Genomic DNA, 18,992 nt, shown 5'->3' on the forward strand with positions numbered 1-18,992 from the left:
GCAAATACTACTGAACTGATTGCGATAAAATTTTGTATGTAGGTAGAATAACACATAGGCTACTTTTCATCCCGGAGTCGGTCCGGATCCGAGGGATAGAAATTTACACGGGACGAACTTTTCCACGCGGACGAAGTCGCGGGCGGCCTCTAGTCTCTCATAAACATGTTAACTAGTAGGTTGTGTGTAATTAATTAGAGAGAGTATAATAACCTTATTAATGTAGTACTAGTATAAAAGTTATATTATTTTATTGGTAACACACCTACACATTAGTAAACCATAGTAAAACGTGCTGACGTCGGTCGTACGAGGTAAGGTTCGTGAGACGATAGGTCGTGGGTTCAATTCCCGCGCTGAATTATTTTACTGGTTTTAAATTACTACTTTATGCTTATTAGTAACACCAATCAAATCAACACACGAAATACATATACATACAGGTAGAAAAATAAACTATAATGTTGTTTAAAATTCTAACCTATGTCTATGTAGTAAGGTTCATTATAGCTAAATATTTAGGACAGTTTAAATTGTTAATATTTTGTGAATAAGTGTAAGCTTTTATCAACATTATAGTTCTGTAGTTTAACGCCAACGTAATAGTTAAACATTGGCATCTACGTCATCGACTCTCGCCTACAGTTTGTCGTAAATTAATTTATTATTCTCATGGTGTATTGCCGTACAAATATTATGTTCGCACCTACAATGACAACTAACTTCCTTTACGCATTAGAAACAATAACTTTCAACTTTCGTGTGCGTATCACTAGAAAGTTTCGGTAGAATAGCAATAGCTGTAGCAAAAAGTCATGTGCGCTACGCCACGTAGCATGCTACGAGGAAAAAAGGCGGTGCTACGCGAAGGTGTTACGCAGCTCCATGCAGATGTTTTTTTTAATCGTTATTCTGCTGTTTATGATATTTTTTTTGGTTTATATTAAAACTTTTGCTTGCTATGATAATATAGCTAGTAGTATTGTTAACTAAAAAAGTCTTATTTTTCGTCACTGCTATGGGTCGCAAGAAAAGACCTTAATATAACACAGAAATTACTATTTTTTTTTTTCATTGGACAACTCACACACATGGTCATTTAATTCCAAACTAGGCAGAGTTTGTACTATGGTAACCAAATACTTACATACTTCTAAATAAATATATAAATAGATAAATTGACAACCAGTCTCAGAACAGATACTCATGCTCATTACACAAATATTTGTCCCGGGAGGGATTCGAACCCACCACACGAGGCGCTGCGGTTTGCGGCGAAGTGAGCACTTTAACCACTGCGCCAAACGTGCAGTTAATCCATACTAATATCATAAATGTGAAAGTAACTCTGTCTGTCTGTCTGTCTGTTACTCAGTCACGCCTAAACTACTGAACCAATTTGCATGAAATTTGGTGTGGAGATATTTTGATACCCGAGAAAGGACATAGGCTTCTTTTTACCCCGGGAAGATGACGCATTCCCACGGGAAAATTCAGGTGGCGGACGAAGTCGCGGGTAAAAGCTAGTTATTAATATAAAGAACATCTACTACCATGTTAAACAATATAAGTGTGAATGACAACCGGATCGTGTGCGGGACGCGGCGCTCGGGCTTTTGTTCCGTGTTATGATATCTCGCGTAATCCAATGTTGGAACACCGCGACCTGATTCACTGTTGTGGTTTATTTAACACTCGTACACGTAATTAGGACAAGCAATTAATGGATGCTATTTATAAGTTATATTCGTTATTGTTCAACACATTTCTTTACTGCATGCAATGTCCTCAACTCGCACTAGCGTAGTGAGTTTTCCTTAGTTCAGAAGAAGACAGTAAAGGATTACAAAAAAAAGGCAAAAGAAAGTAGGTTCTGGGTAAATGAAAAAGCATCTACACTCAAACGCTTCGTCGAATCGTGATCAACAAAAACTTGACCAATATCCAAATATATTTCTTTACACAAAATTCTTACATTTAAACTTTACGAAAACTTAAAAAAAAAACTGCAACACGACGGCGTCGCTGTGCAGTCTCATCGAACGTAGTGTATATATATACAAACACTCGATCGGCATACGGCACCGACATCAGAAATGATAGAATATGAAAAATGATAGGAACAAAGTAAGGCTAACGATACAAATACAAGCACACAGCAAGGACTAGAAACAGTGCAGTGGTGGTATTAAGTCCGTCAGCGCTGTTACAATGGTTGGTGAAGCATTGACAGACGGTCTCCAAGTGGTCGCGGTTGTCGGCTCGGTAGCACGGCCGATTGTTAGGATCGCGAATCCAGCCGCAGCCCCGCGTCACTCGCAGTTCTGAGTCGCGGTGAGGGTGGAAAACTGGAAAATGGAAAGATGATTGTAAAGTATATCAGTCTAGCCTTTCTTCCAGCTTTGTAAAGTATCTAAATTTAGGCAGCTGCCTCCGTGGCGGTGTGGCTTACGTCACCACGACGCTGCCATTGCGTTGGGATGTTGTGGGTTCTATTTCCACACAAAACAATTATTTGTGAATCGCACAAATAATTGTTTCGGGTCTGGTTGTACTTTGTGTCGGTTGTTTCTGTTCTATGTTTGTAAAGTCACCGCGACACAAGAGTAGTCTTTTTGAAAATAATCTGCACAAAACAGGGCTACTATCAATATTTTGTTAAGGGTTTAAGTTAGGAATACAGTTAACTTTATAATAGTTGACGACTGAAAATATTATTGTAATCAGTGACAAATGTCTGATTAAAATCACAGGTCATCTTTTATATGGAAGGGGTATACAAAAATGATATCAAGAAGACTAAGACCCCCTCCCTTCTCCGATTCCTTCAGTCAAACTCAGTATTTTTAAAGCAGAAGATTCACTACATTAACAGAGAGGGCATTATACACCATTTATTTAGGCTTTTCACTTACTAGTCTGCACAATCTTTCTGCAGAAGAAGTCAATGTTCTCGACCCTGGGTACAGCTATATCACAGTCAATAACTGGTATGATGAGAGCTCGCGTCTCATCGTCGAACTGCATGGGGTCCAGGCATGCTGAGTTGTTCGCGCTGTTACAGTAGAAGCAATATATACCTGAGCCTGGAAAAATAAGGTTGATTATTGCTTGACAGTTAGGATAAGGCTTAGAGGAGCTCGTGGCTTAGTTTACAACAGCCGCACGGATCGATCTCTGAGGTTAAGCTACGCTTGCCGAGGTTGTTCCGTGGATGGGTGACCATCTTATACATATCGAGTTCCTCCGTGTTTCGGAAGGCACGTTAAATTGTGGGTCCCGGCTGTCATTTTCGAAGATCTTTGACAGTCGTTAACAGTAGTCAGAAGCTTGAAAGTCTGACAACCAGTCTTACCGAAGGGTATCGTGTTAATACCCAAGTAACTGGGTTGTGGAGGTCAGATAGGCAGTCGCTCCATGTAAAACACTGGTATCCAGCTGCATCCGGTGAGACTGGAAGCCGGCTCCAACATAGTTTGGAACAAAGGCTAAGCGAATATATAGTTAGGATAAGACTTATGACATGATTACGAAGATTGTATTCATGACGCAGGCTTGATGCTCTGTTTGAACTCATATTGATCAGATAGGTATAATAATAGGTCGGGGAAAAAGTCTTTTCTTGTAATAAAATCTCTTTGGCTTCAAAAATAACAAATGAGGTTCAGTAGGTTTCTTTCAGTGAGCTTGTGAGGTACCCAAATGTCTGTAGGAGGTAGGACTGAAAATCGGCCAACATCTATTTTTCATGCCCATAAGTAACACTTTTTTTATTTATATGGCAAAACAACTTAAAATAAGTACTTACATTTGTATACCATCGATAGTAATATAGTTACTGAGAACAGCATTTTATACGGCGACATATTTATATCTGGAACAATCATAGGAAATTAGCATATTCACCAAAAAAAACGCATATTTGGTAATAAAACATTGTTTTTACACGCCTTTCCTTAAAGAAAACGTTGTAACCTTTTATAAAAATATACCAAACAAAAACATTGTCTTAAATAAAAGTCTACCCACTTTGTTCAACTCTTTACTGTAAAAAGCTCTATCTGTCGGATGTGACGTAACAGTTCTCATAATGGCGTAGGTATTCCTTTTGTATCTTTGTAGGTGAAAAATGTATTGGGCTTAATTAATTTGCTTTGAGTATAAAAAGGTCTAAGTAATTTAGCTTAAATCCTGTCTAGACTTTTGAACTTTAAAGGAAGGAAAGGTACATTTTAAGGGAAAGCATAGTTTCGCGGTATGGTTTAAACAATCTTCAAACTACCAAAGGTTTATAATGGACTTCCAATTGAGTTGGAGCTGTTGTACCATTGATGGAATGGTGATCCTAAGTGTATCCTTACTTAGGTCTGCTCAGAGTTGCCCCAATTGTTGTCACTAATTAACAGCATATTCATTACACATTTAACTTGCAGGAAATAATTAAGGATTTAACTACCTCCTTGGCGAAGTGGTTTAGGTCGCCACGCCACTACCATTGCATTGGGAGGTCGTGAGATCGATTCCCACACGGAACAATTCTTTGTGCGATCCTCAAATAATTGTTTCGGGTCGGCTTGTACATTATGTTCGTTGCTTGTATGTTTGTAAAAGTACCCGCGACACAAGAGTAATACTTAGAGCGGGAGTTGTCTTTAAAAAAAATTAAGCGTCTACCCATCAAGAAATTGTCCTTGGTAAAAATGGTTAACGTTCACGAACCGGAAGTTGAACTTGTTTTACTAAATACTTGTATAATGTCGATTCTAAGAACTATCGTTTTACTAGTTAAAAATTATATTATCTTTTTGTAGATTGAAATAACATTTCATGTGAATTAGTTATTGACAGGGTTTCACAGTGTCCGTGCAAATGTAGTATTTTTCTAATATTGATATTGATGAACAAACAGTTAACATAAACCCGTAAGCGTGACTACGTGACTGAATCATCAAATGGGAATACTAACATTTACGGTAAAACAGGCGCTCCCTGCGCCTGTTTTACCGTAAATAGAGAAATAGAAAATGTATCCACTAATATAAATCACTAGCTGACCCGCGCAACTTCGTTTGCGTCACATAAGAGAGATGTCAAAATTTTCCCCGTTTCTGTAACATTTTTCAGTCGTACTCTGCTCCTATTGGTAGTAGCGTGATGATATATAGCCTATAACCTTCCTCGATAAATGGACTATCTAACACTGAAAGAATTTTTCAAATCGGACCAGTAGTTCCTGAGATTAGCGCGTTCAAACAAACAAACAAACAAACAAACAAACTCTTCAGCTTTATAATATTAGTATAGATTTTTCAAATCGGACCAGTAGTTCCTGAGATTAGCGCGTTCAAACAAACAAACAAACAAACAAACAAACAAACAAACTCTTCAGCTTTATAATATTAGTATAGATTAGCACAGATCACAAAAAATAAAAAGGAGTAATATTCCAAAAGCTGTCTGACAACTTAAGAGACCCATGGATGTAAGGTTTGCCTCTGTCGGTGGGGTGTTTGATTCAGCTACTTTATATTGGAAATAAATGAAAAGAATAATTATAATCTAGATAGATCGTGCATGCCAAGGCACTCTATTAAGTAGTCAGACTATAATTTTAAGTAGAGTGTTGTCACTCGATTCTATGTTCGACTGTTTACTAAAGTCCTAAAAGTAAAAGTGTTCTCTTTCAGTAGTTGCTCTTTTATTTGGCATTCTTAAATACATAAATATTCAAATATTTCACACAAAAATACTCACGATTTATATAAAACTCAAACTTTAAAAATCACAATACACTTTCAAATATTATCGGTACACAGGGGTCACAGAGATATGTACTAAATAGTCCACATTCGAAATGTAACTGATAAAACTGCCCAGTCGTCGATACTAACAACATAATAATATACAGATGTATATAGTCTTGTTATGGTTTATAGTACGCCTTGTTGGTCTTGATCTTTGTTACAAAAATAATTAAAATATTATATGGTATTTTATTTTATCATATTACTATGGTCAGTGGTAAACCTGGTGACAAAGTTGTTCAAGGCCCTTGAAATACCTTTGTCATAATTCATAGATTGACCTTTTACGTGTTCTCCGAAATACGGGGACGCTCAGCCCAATTACGACTAGGTCCATCGACCCATCTAAGAAAAGACCGTACCTACTTAGGGTTGCTTACTCACAGATCGTGTACAGATCGCTGAGCGCAAGTAGCTGTAAACGCCTCGATTTCGATTCGAAAATATGAGTTTCACTTGATAATATTAAAACTGTTATTTCGATACTTCCAGAGAATAATGAATGAGTCAGCTGAAATTATAGTAATTTTACAGGAGAATGACTTAAAGGCAAATAGTGCCTCTTCCATTGGTATAAAAGAGAAGTGACTCGGCCATATTAATCAGAAAGGTTTTAAGTTATTCTGTAGTTATGAGAAGAAAAAATATTCCAAGTAAATTGATTTCTAGTAACCTACAATATAGGTACATACAGAGTTACATTATTTGAACTAGAAAAAGCTGCAAAATGAAAGTAGTTGCTTAAATTGAATAACGGCTAATCACTTATTTAAGCAATGAAACAGATCTCAGAGTTTAATATTACACTAACTTCTATCTTTTACTTCACACGATTGGTTATTTTCATCTCACAATTTAATAATGAAAACAGATTAATTTAAAAGTAACTTTTAACACAATAATAATTTCAGAAGATTATTAACAAACAAACACAACGTGAGACTTAAAATGTATATGTTAAGTTTTTTTTATTAAGTAATAACAGTATGTTACAATTTTTGTTAGTTAACCGAAGACAATAATTAAGTTATCTACATGTGTATCTGTGTGACCTCTGACGCGCGGTATCTTAAATATTTGTACGAGTCCTATTTAACGACGCATTAATTACTTATGATTGTGTTTAATTGATGGTGGAGAAATTGAAAATATTGTTTTAGTCACTCTAACTAGAATTATTAAATTAAAAAAGGGGGTACTTTTAACTCGTTTACGATGTCGGTTAAAAATAGGTTCGTTGCACACATACATACATAAAATCACGCCTTCTTAAAGTAGGCTAGGTTCCTAAGGGTAGGCAGAGACCAGGAAACATTATAACTTTCTTCATTCACATCCATACATCTTGTCATACACGACCTCCAGTTACAAGTACGACGCACCTGATCTTAAAATAAAAAAATATTAATTATTATAATAAGCTTAAAAACAGATGAAAAATATCTTTCAATCGTATTAGAAAGTTTTTTTGTACAAACGCTACTTGACCATACGGATTCTGGTATGGACATCTGAACTCAAAGTGAGTAACTTGCAGAATTCTTGACTAGTCAAAAAAAAAACTATTGTAAAGTTAGTAATTGGCTATGCTTTTAGTGCTTACTATAACTTGCATACAAATACACAGAAGCACACACAATCCTTCCGTTCTGAAACTTGATCCTTGACTTTTAAGGCTTCGGGAACAGTGCACTTGTGTACACACCTAATATTCTTGATACTTGATGTACGTGAAATTATTGTCTTATTATGGCAAAATTAAATTATTTATCAATTTAGGTCAAATATTGACACTAGTGGCAGTCGCCACATTTACTGAATCTACCATTAGCATGTCGACGAGGTAGAACCTTAAGAGAAGAGCAAAAAACTCATGTCCACTTTTTTCAATCGCTAAATGATTTACAATGTGATTGATAAAACGTCAATTACTTATGTAAAAAAGGAGTCTTATGTCTATTAATGTGACCTTTGGATTATCTTTTTACGAAATTAGTTTAACCCTTTAACCCGTAGACATTTAAGACAGTTAAAACCTCAATAATCAAATAAAGTTTGGTATTCAATTTACTTTTCTTTGAAGTAAGAGTTCTTTTTGCGACAGGTTCATTAAGCGTCGTCTGATTAATGCTGGCTGATTTTGTATCCCTTCCGGTTCCTAAACGTTTAAAAATAAAAGGACATTTCAATCTATAGATAATTTTCGAATCCTGAAGTTGCTTTAAGATTTAGTAAAAACTAAAATACGACGGCTGAAACTATTCATATTTGATTTAAATATTCATTTTGTAATGGCTTAGGTATAATGATTTTAATTAGGGCTAATTAGACAACAATCCTGAACTATTGTAATATGGTAAAGTCCTTCAAGTGAATGAAGAAACCTTTACAAATATCATTTAGTCTCCTATCCTTTCAATCCCCGCTTTTTTTTTTAATCCCTTTTGGATTCATTCCCATTCTTCACTACCAAGTATGATGACTAAACAACTGAAATTATTAAACCCTTGCAGTTTGATCCCACGCATTAATAATCCCAAAAAGCCGTAATTTGTTTACATTAAGTGTATATACCTAGTTTTTCAAACATAAAGAATCCAAAGAGTATCCATCAATATGTCATAAGATTCCAATAAAAAAACAATAACGGTAGGTAAAAGTAGAGAAGAACTTCACCTTTGTAAAACTTTTCAATTCACCGCCGGCAACGTTCTTTTCCATTCCAAGTTTTTATAACAACTAAAGAAAACATTGGGGTTATTTTTTTCTCTGACTATTTGCATAATACGTCAGTCTACATTTTTGATATTCAGTCGTGGAAAGTGTTGAAAATATATTTTTATTTCGTTCGTACATCCATTAGAATTTATTGCATTTGATTTATATCATAAATTAACTTTTGATTTATCATAACGAAAGCTATGTAAAGAGTACCCTTTAAACACTTTTAAAGGTCTGTAAAAAAAGCACTTTAAAAGTGTCTTTGGACATTGGTCACCCATCTGTGAATAGGTTTCACCAAACCTCGCTCATCCTGAACTATTAAAAAGTCATCTTTATATCCGAGCAAAGTTAAAAAAGTATTTTATCTAAAACACAGTATTTTAAAAGTAAGCAAAGTCCTATTGGTTTTCCAACTTCTCTTCCCAATAGTAGCCAGGAGTATGGTGTCGTGCCTAGTATTTTGAACGGCTTCATCCGCCATTACGTGGGACACTATCTTAACCGCGAAACGTGGCAAGCGTGGGTGTCTTTTATACACCTCTGCCTACACCTTTATTCAAATAAAACCGGAGTCTTGTTATACAGTATTTTTATAACCTTTGTTATTCAATTAATCCAGTCTTTTTTATGATTTCACGCACGGTAAACGTTTTTGCATGGCCAATACATTAGGTTGTTAATTGCGCGGCATCCATGATGGATGTCACCAATACAGTTAAGTGCATTCGCAATGTCGTACGTGTTAATAGTTTCCGATCACATACTAGTCCTCTCATTAGGCTTTTCTTGTAGTAACTATCCGAATTTTCGTATGAAACATTGAAACTTATCAACAATATGAAAATGTGAAATGGTGCTACTGGCGTTCTTTGGTCTTTGGATTCACACATAGGTATAAGACTCAAAGCCTTATTCTATAAATGTACCTATGCAATAAATGTTATGCACTTATACTTCAAGCAAGTTCTCAATAGATTTGTCTTATCATTATGAATCCCATGTCTTAACTGATTTACCGTGTACTCCTATGGGACTAAATAGGAACATCAAATTAAAAAGCTAAAAAGCTTAATACACACAGACAGATATACATTTCACCGATACTCTATAACAATGCAGCAATAAAAGCATTTACTCCAATTAATGCAAATACAACCTTTACCTGCCAGTCTTATTTCTCCCATACCCCCGATCAGTAACAACTCAACATGTTAAAGAACCAAAAGAATAGAATAATAAACAAAAACAATATAAGAAATAACTTGTCGATTGAAGAAAACATGAGTACTTTGTATTTCAGAGATTATTATTTAAAAGACTTTAAGTATATAAGCCCAGATGTGTTAAATTTGAAGAAGAATAAGATTTTTAATAAGGATGTGGAGAAGCCAGTTATTAAGGAGGATATACATAAGTCTATGTTGGAGATGTGGGTGTTCGAAGTTATGAAGGGACTGAAGCAATTCTTCTATCAAGGATCTTTGCATGGAGTCAAGTAAGGGCTAACTAGCTTAAGATATTATAGACATATACTCGTACATATCAATCAAAAATGTAATTGAAATTCCTATCGTACCGGATTTTTTCGTAACAAATATTAATCGACATTGTATGATGTGCATTTTTTAAACCTCATTGGCAAATCTTTAACCTTATTGTACCCACAGGTATAGCTTTCCTCCTGGAGATAGCGTTTAGAACTATACCCTAGTACCTAAATAATACGAGCATAAAAAATGATCAGTGTGGAAACCGAAATAATAATACACCCTAATAGCGACACCAAATTTGTCAAATTTTATACATTGATTCGTTAATTTCTTCTCATTGCCCCAGGTACATCTTCGAGCCAACCTTCGGCAAGAAAGAGAAATGGACCTGGGTAGTAATCATGATCATCAGCATATTAATCTGTGCCGTGATCATGATCCAGCTATTCTGCAAATGGACTTCCACGCCTTTCGTCAACGTTATTGATTCTGTGCCCACGCCCATCTGGGCCGTGCCATTCCCAACTGTGGTCGTTTGCCCACACTTGCATGTTAAGATGTCGTATGCTAATGTCTCGGAGTTGAAAGGGTGAGTCTTGAGCAAAGTTGGAAGAGAGAGAAGACAAGTAGTCAAAAAAATATTACTAGTTATATACAGTTGTTAGAAACATCGACAAGGTTCAACTACTTAATTCTTTCATACATTTCTAGTCGTACAACTGTAATTGAAAATAAACCATGCAGTAGTCAATATTTACACCGTCGTAGTCGCCACGTTTATTGACAAGACAGTGATGATATTATATGTATAATGAAAGAAAATCTCAACAAAATGGGATGAGGAGAGAAGAAGAATTTTTTTTAATCCTCTAAAGTCTGCTAGACAAAAGCCGCCATACAAGAAATTAAGGAGTTAAAATACAACATGCCTCATTCATTTTATTTAAGACTAGCTGACCCGCGCAACTTCGCTTGCGTCACCTAAGAGAACGGGTCAAAATTTTCCCCGTTTTTGTAACATTTTTCGTTGCTTCTCCGCTCCTTATGACCGTAGCGTGATGTTATATAGCCTATAGCCTTCCTCGATAAATGGGCTATCTAACACTGAAAGATTTTTTAAAATCGGACCAGTAGTTCCTGAGATTAGCGCGTTCAAACAAACAAACAAACAAACAATCAAACAAACAAACTCTTCAGCTTTATTATATTAGTATAGATTTGTGTTTACATTCCTGTAACTGTAATAGCAAATTGTTTCGTTATCCTTAAACATTTTTACAAACCAATTCAGAGTTCTCAAAACTGTACCTATAAAAATTCTATGAATGAAAACATGATGCGGCAAAAGTTCCACGAAGATCTGTAAGTTAATTGAATTATATTCTTTGTTATTGTGTTTTCAGTTCTCGGGAATTCTTCGCGTCATTAATGTGCCCGCGGATGGCCAACGACAAGAAATTCATTGATAAAAGATTGGACCCTCGTCACGTTACTATGTTTAGAGAATTTATGATGCAGGTACGATTTTAAAAACTAGTTGTATAGTCACTTGTCACCCTCCTGCGTGCTAAGTTGATTTTACAAATATAGCTTGTAAATATGAGCTCTTTATGCGTTTCAGCCGTGTTTACTTGGGCTTATGTGGCGCGGAAAGTACCCTTCTTTCAGCACCTAGAGCTATAAAAAAAGGTGCTGAAGGAGAAACAATCCTGATCCAATAACTAAACTAAGAGTAAAAAAAAACAAACTTCTGATATAAAAGTGTAAATTTTCGCAGTAATTAAAAGAACAACTACGTACTACTATTTAATTATTGAATGCTTTTCTTTCTTTAAGGGGTCTCCGACTTGTGAAGATATAATAAAGGCATGTAACTGGCCGGCAAAGCACGCTGCTAACTGGGAGATAGACAAATGCTGTGAACTCTTTAAGCCGATATTCACCAATTATGGGCTCTGCTATGCTTTTAACAGTCTACCGTTGAACGCTATGTAAGTTAAGTAGTTATATTTACCTAGTACTCTAGGAGTCACTCTTGATGTGCCTAAGCTTGGAGGTTTTGCCATCTGTTAGTAGTTCAAGTGTGAACCGTATCAAAAAGACGATGATTAAGATGCATTTTATTAACTTCCACAGTTTTTCATTCAAGAAAGGCCTAAGTTTTGATGTACCTATTTCAAATTATCCTTTAGAAGTTACTTTTTACCAGCAAATTGATAAGATACTTTTCGGGAGCCGCTTTTAGCTGAAGATTTTTTTTCTTCTAGGTCTAATGACACACTAGAGTGGCAGAAATCCTTTCACAACGAAGCAAGACCAGCTGCTATCAAATGGGGCCTTGACGTCGGGTACCCGAAGGTATTCCCTCCTGACCTGACGATGCAGCCACTGAGGGTAATGGCTTCTGGAGAGGCCAACGGACTTGGACTGGAGCTGTTCCTGAATAATAGCGAGCATCAGATCGCTTGTGAAGGAAATAGCGTTGGATTTACTGTGAGTTTTTCATTTATTTTTCTAATAAGAAATAGGTAATAAACATATTTTGTAACATACTTTTCCTTCAGTTTCACACTAGAGTCGCTAACTACCCAGGTAATTATATTAGTTATACAGACTGACATTACCTTTTTCTACTAACGACCCAAAATATTGTCCTTTTGTGGCAAATAACTTCCTCGTGCTCAACGCCCAAATAGAACAGAAGTTACAATTAATTATGGACTATTTTACTTAAAACGTGCACTTAATACAACTACTAACTCTTTCTTGCTAATGCTAAACAAATGTGTATAACGAACAAGCCTTTCAGCTCGTACTTTATTGTGTGTTTCACCAGGTATTAATAAGTTCTCCAACAGACCACGTGTACACGAGCACAGTACTTCGACTACCGATGGACAGGATGACGACAATCGAAGTAACTCCCCTTACATACAAGACAGACCCATCTCTCCGCGCTCTCTCGCCGTACAAGAGGATGTGCTTTTTCCAGAACGAGAAGAAACTACATTACTATGAGTTTTACACTGATAGTAATTGTAAACATGATATGCTAGTGCGAGAGGCTAAGAAGATGTGTAATTGTGTGCTTTATAACTGGCCAAGTAAGTACTCATAAAAATTGCAGCCGGAATCAAGGAGCGGTCATGAGCTTATGAATCTAAATTTATTGTCACTACATACGATCAAATTGAAAATAAATTAGTGTGACTTGCCAATATGTTATATGGATGTCAACTTACTATTGAATGATTGGAAGTTATAAAATCAATATAAGATGCAATTTTGCAATAGAAAAAGTTACTTAGAACCATCACAATTTTTTTTTATAAACTCACTTTTGTCCCATTGCTGGGCAAAGGTCTCCTTCCGGAATAAGGGTGGGCATTGAATCAAATCGTTCTAAGAGATAGGTACTAAAAAAATATTTTATGTTTGTATATTGCAGTTTATCCATTACGGAGAGTTTTAATAACAATCTCAATAAAAATAGACGCTAAAGCTGTACAATTTTACAGGGAAATTCATGTGGGAGCCGGTCTGTTCCACAAAGGACGACTACAATTGTATTAATAAAGTCGGAGGTAAGTTTCCAACAACAGCTTATTAGATACTATTTCGAGAATCAAGTGAATGCAGCGGTAACAAATTGTTTTTTGCAGTGACCGTGTATTTTTATTTGCGTAAGGATAATTAGATTCGTACTGGGAATAGGTTTTCCATTACACACCTACTGACAACCAATAACTTATACCTGGGTCTAACGCATTAGTGCTTTTTACTTAATCCAGAAGTCAATTGACAGAAGACAGTCGGTAAAAAAAGATACAATTGGAAATCAATGATCGACTTTTAAGAATCATTGCGTTGCTCTAGCAACGGCTGCTTACTGTAACTCATATACTTATGGCATAATATGGCTCTTTTCTCGCATCGCTTATTTATAGTCTCAGGTTGGTTCTGGGTTATCAGCCTGGTAGCTGTAGCTATCGTTAAGCTTTGAAGCTCAACCTTAAATGTAAACTACAAAAATATAGTTGTTCTCCAGCAAAAGTAGAAGAGCAACAAATCTACGCATACTACGCCGAGAGTGAGGACGAGAGAGGTACTCAGCAAGAGTCCAAGTCTTGTCATCCGTCGTGTAACGATATTATATACGCGTCGCAAGTGTTCTACTCTGACCTCACTAAGGATATGGCGAACAGTTCTCATAAATGGGGAAAGTTAAGACCGTAAGTAAATTAAATAAAAAGTACGCGTATACTCGCGATACTCTCCGCAGCTAAATACAATAAACTTGTGGACCAAAACTCGAGCCTAGATAAAAGACTGTTACTTTCGACCTTTATTTACCTGATACTGATACCTTATTACCAGTAATATAAACACATGCTATATTATACAAAACAGGCTTTATATTTTTATAAAAAAAATCAAAACATCGCACTTCTGAAAATAATACGAGTATGCCCATGTAAAATTTTCAAGATAAACGTGGCCAGACTAGATAATATGGAGTGACATGACGTGACAATATGCAGAACTTTAATATAAGTATAACATAACTTTTCTTTCAGTGGTGAAGTTACGCAAATCAACGTTCACTTTTACGATGACATGTTCCTTGGTCAGCATCGTCATGCGCAATATGATGACTTCTATTTTGTTGGTAAGTTCATGTTTCAGATAAACTCACCGAACTTTATCACTTACCTAAGCGTTCTTTGTACTTTTATCTTACAAAGACACATAAGCCATATCCAAGGTTCCTGCTACGGTAATTCCATTGATAGGTGAGCGAACAGAGCAGATGCTTAAGGAATAAAACTAAGACTAAGCTACCATAAAAGCTCGTCAAAGGATGATCGCAACTTTTGTTAAACAAAATAAATAGGAGTGAACTCAATGAAGTACTTTGTGCCTGCCAAAAACTATTAACGTTGACAGTCATTAAGACTTATATATTTTTTGTTTCCCAGGGGCCATTGGTGGTCTTCTCAGTCTATTCCTAGGCTTCAGCATCATAAGCGTCGCAGAGCTAATATACTTCGTGCTCCTGAAACCAGCTTACCTCGTCTTGAAGGAAATGCAAAACAATTAACTGTGACATTGCGTCGTGCCCTTCACAATGCTTAACTCCTACGTATTATTCAATCAACTAGGATCAGCTTAACCTTGAGCACTTAATAAAGGTCCTGCAAGTTATTGTTATTGTGTTACTTTAATAATACTTTCCTTTTCTTAGATCTTAGATAGGTACCTAAGTTATAAAACGTTCTCGTTTGAAATGTCGACTGTTAGATGATATTTGGTTCAGTGTTTGATTATATTACTATAGTGATAGGTTTTCTCACAGGATCTAGTTGATTCAGATAATGAGTAAACTACAGATTTCGCACCGCAACTAACTCTAAGTACAATATGGAAACATGGCAAAAGATATGACTACTGATCTATGCAACCTAATTTACTTATGCAAGTACGTTTTACCTACTACTCTTTTCTTTGGTCTGCAATAGGTATTGTAAGAAATTCTATGAGCATATTAATAACCGTAATTCTCATAATTGTAAACCCCGATTAACCGTGAGCTTAAATCAGTGTACATACAACTCCCACGTGTTGCGTATTAAAGATATTATTAATTCACAATTACGTATTACATTTCGCCTCCGTAATTTCAACCTTAAAGAAAATAAGGCATTTTAAAAGCTAACGCCTTAAAACTTTAAAAAAAATGTAAAAATTATCTGTGACAGTTTGTCAAAGTTCGGAAACAAACATTATTATAACCTAAAATATTTGTATTTTTATCTTGTTTAAATAAAATCATGGCTGTGGTGGAGGACGGAGGTTACTTGGGGTGTCCTCACTGGATCGTTGAGGACATCAAGGTGTTGAACGACAGGCTTAGCGCTGAAGTGGTGGAACAGGTCAATGATACTCAGGAACTGGTGATGCTTAACAACTTCGCGCGGGAAAGTAATGAGTACCAGTTCAAGAAATGCATACAAGAAAGGTATATTTTTCTTCCAGATATCTCCTATATGATGAAATGGCCAATAAACCCCTTCAATCACCACAAAAAAAGCAAAGTAGGATTTAAACATCTATAGAGGAAACATTTATATGCTTTTTAAAGTTTCCATCGCCAAAACTACTTAAATGACTATTAATGCTTAAATTACAAATGCGAACTTATTGCTTAGTGTGAATGTTTGTAACTTAATTACGACAAAAACTACTAAACCAATTTAGATGAATTTGGTAGGTACATAGCTAGTTTAAACTTAGTCTTGATCAACACATAGCATATTATATAGGACTGTTTACCCTAGTAAATCTTTTAACGCTGCACTCTATTACTAGATAGTTATTTCCCGTTGCTTATATTAAAGTCTTAATTAGAATATCAGACATCGCATCCTGGCGCTGGGTATTAGACGACTTGAACAAACGCTTGAAGGAAGCGATAGGAACGCTTCAATACGAACACAACGCCATACGTGTGGTGATCGAGAGGATTGTAGACGAGCTGAACGGAAGGTGTCGAGAGGCCACGCAACCAGGTGCCTTGAAACCAATGTCTGATAGTGTTGAGAAGGCTATTTTACAGGTAGAGTGAAACTTTTTACTAAATACAGATACTTAGTGATCTTTTTAAGAACGGTCAGTTGTTCACGCTGATAATAGTGTGAGAATACGTATTTTAAATTATCGATTTTCGGATGAATGGCTCGGAAATTTAGATTATTAAAAACTAACTGCGCCACTAAAGTACCCGACTTATTATCCTAAATCCAAACACAGTTGATATTAGAAAGTCGGAAAAGCTTTAGTGCAAACCTAACATGATACGTAAATAGAAAAACAATAGCACATATTTTACGAGAATATCCTTGACGTAGAAGCTCATTTTATTTCTTTACCACGGAAAAGTTCATACGTAATTGGCTTCTACTAAAACTCACCGCACGAACATTTCCCTTTTTTTCTAAAAGTAGTATGTTGTGTACCCTTAAATTTCAATAGAAACAAATCTATAACAACTGTTATATCTTGTTAGGAATGCCATTTCCTTAGCGATCAAAAGAAGAAATTCGAACATATGATACTTATGTTAGAAAAACAAACGTCTGTTTTGGACAAGACAAGGAAGAGAATTGAAGATGATATTCTCAATAAAGAACAAGCGCTGAGTGTCGAAGAGAGCTGTGCTAGTATAAGTCTGGATTCATTGCCTGTTGCTGATGCTAGAAAAAAGCAAAAGAAAAAGTAAGGAATCGCACTGTATCTTGTTATGAAGTAGATAATGGCTTAATGAGACTCTTTTAGGCCGAAACTTAATGAAATTATGGTCATTTCAGAGAATCACCACTTACACGATGGGAACATCGATGCACAGCACTTAAGCGAGCTGGACTTCAAGCGTTAAGTAATGCCATCGCCACGAGGCAACAGGTTAGATACTTAATAACATTGAAAATAATATAAATAAATTATTCTACAATAGTTACTTTTGTTTTCCTTTCTGATCGTCAGGTCCGAGGATCCAGGGTTTATTTGTCGATAGCAGCCCAGTCGTATTCTGCGAGAGTAGATTCTGCGCTAAGAAGGCGCTTGCATACGAATAAAGTCAAACTGCAAGATCTTTTCTGGCAGAAGGAGGAGGTAAGAGCTTTTAAGTTTAGAAAGCACAGACATCGCAATTTTTGTTCTTTTGAGAGGCTTTAGTGTTAGTAAGCCACCTTATAAGGAAGGCTTACAGCTTGACTTATTCCCCTTCTTTCTAAAAGGCTTTTTCATTTGTTCTATAAACCACAAAATCATATATAAAAAAAAACTTGATTATGTAGGCAGCACGAGATTACAAATGCTTGGCAGAAGAATTGATAGCAACAGAACAGAATCTGCTTGAAACAATGGAACAAGAGCGTATGATAATAGCGAGGCAGAAAGACCGGAAATTAAGACCGCCGGGGGAACTGACGAAAGACGAAGTGGACAGGAAACTTAGAGACGAACTCGGAAGACTGAGGAACTTTATGAAACAGTTGAGGACCAATCATGCCAGAATTACGTAAGTAAAATTACAAAATTCAGAAGTAAAACAATGTTCATGTTTATATTTAAAGTTGAACACCACTAAGGTCCAGTTCCACTTCTATATATCGTTCAGTTATCAAGTCGGTAGGAATGACAGTTATTTTCATATACTTGACACTTAAATATAAACTGTGGAACTGGCCCATAATCTCATTCGGCGGACCAGAACATAAACCAGACTTAAGGTAAATGTGTAAAGTTTCTAAAAGATTCAAGAATGATAATCTAACACGTTGTGTAATAGCTACAAGAAAATCAAACTTTTCATTCTTGCAGCACCTTACAGAACCATTTAACAGAGAGTATGGCCCGCATCGACTGTTGTATCGAAGATATCATGAAAGTCGTTGGAGTGGACGAAAACAGGATATTACATCGACTGGGAGAAGAATCCACAGGGACCCCTTGCCCTCCTGCTAGTAATGTTAGAAGAGAATCGTCCCCTAGGATACCAGATGATCAATTAGAATCTATCAAAGAAGAAGACGAGGAAGATGATTATCCTTTTGATCATTAAGATACAGAAAAGCTTATCGTTGATAATGTAGCTCTCTCAGCTTGAATTACATTAGCCCCATGATTTCACAAAGGTTTTTCCGAAAATTATTTGTTTCTAATTATGTCTGTTCCAAAGAATTTTTATAAATAGTAATTCTTTAGTAATATATTTTATTATATTATATTTGTGTTTCAGATTACTTTACATGATTGTTTATTACTAAATTCAGATACAATTATTAACGAGATTTTCTATGATTTAAATTATGAATGATGGCGATAAAAGACAGGAGAAAATGTCTCCTAAAATATTTATAAAATGTTACCAGGGCTAGTATCTACGTAAAGATATAAAAATATTATATTTGTA

At 35.8% G+C, this 18,992-nt stretch overlaps 4 protein-coding genes across 4 annotated transcripts; 3 read left to right on the forward strand and 1 right to left on the reverse strand.

Moving 5' to 3' along the window:
* Window positions 1-1,894: 1,894 nt before the first annotated feature.
* LOC142980590 (uncharacterized) lies at window positions 1,895-5,886 on the reverse strand. The gene is made up of 4 exons (XM_076126053.1): window positions 5,755-5,886; window positions 3,809-3,874; window positions 2,916-3,086; window positions 1,895-2,348 (listed from the first exon to the last, which is right to left on the reverse strand). Exons 2-4 carry the CDS (start codon window positions 3,864-3,866, stop codon window positions 2,134-2,136), a joined length of 444 nt encoding a protein of 147 aa, XP_075982168.1. The 5' UTR covers window positions 3,867-3,874; window positions 5,755-5,886; the 3' UTR covers window positions 1,895-2,133.
* Window positions 5,887-9,808: 3,922 nt separating this feature from the next.
* On the forward strand, window positions 9,809-10,673 carry LOC142980755 (uncharacterized). The gene is made up of 2 exons (XM_076126333.1): window positions 9,809-10,023; window positions 10,365-10,673. The coding sequence occupies exons 1-2, from the start codon at window positions 9,809-9,811 to the stop codon at window positions 10,609-10,611; spliced, it is 462 nt and encodes a 153-aa protein (XP_075982448.1). The 3' UTR covers window positions 10,612-10,673.
* Window positions 10,674-11,451: 778 nt separating this feature from the next.
* LOC142980732 (pickpocket protein 28-like) lies at window positions 11,452-15,152 on the forward strand. The gene is made up of 8 exons (XM_076126295.1): window positions 11,452-11,536; window positions 11,855-12,009; window positions 12,286-12,511; window positions 12,855-13,122; window positions 13,537-13,602; window positions 14,067-14,250; window positions 14,596-14,687; window positions 14,998-15,152. The coding sequence occupies exons 1-8, from the start codon at window positions 11,459-11,461 to the stop codon at window positions 15,117-15,119; spliced, it is 1,191 nt and encodes a 396-aa protein (XP_075982410.1). The 5' UTR covers window positions 11,452-11,458; the 3' UTR covers window positions 15,120-15,152.
* Window positions 15,153-15,782: 630 nt separating this feature from the next.
* LOC142980610 (tektin-2-like) lies at window positions 15,783-18,903 on the forward strand. Its single transcript, XM_076126085.1, has 7 exons — window positions 15,783-16,037; window positions 16,427-16,634; window positions 17,085-17,293; window positions 17,386-17,479; window positions 17,561-17,689; window positions 17,875-18,098; window positions 18,401-18,903. The coding sequence occupies exons 1-7, from the start codon at window positions 15,850-15,852 to the stop codon at window positions 18,639-18,641; spliced, it is 1,293 nt and encodes a 430-aa protein (XP_075982200.1). The 5' UTR covers window positions 15,783-15,849; the 3' UTR covers window positions 18,642-18,903.
* Window positions 18,904-18,992: the final 89 nt, after the last annotated feature.

The sequence above is a fragment of the Anticarsia gemmatalis genome, chromosome 18, assembly GCF_050436995.1.
Source record: "Anticarsia gemmatalis isolate Benzon Research Colony breed Stoneville strain chromosome 18, ilAntGemm2 primary, whole genome shotgun sequence".
NCBI classification, from domain to species: Eukaryota; Metazoa; Arthropoda; class Insecta; order Lepidoptera; family Erebidae; genus Anticarsia; species Anticarsia gemmatalis.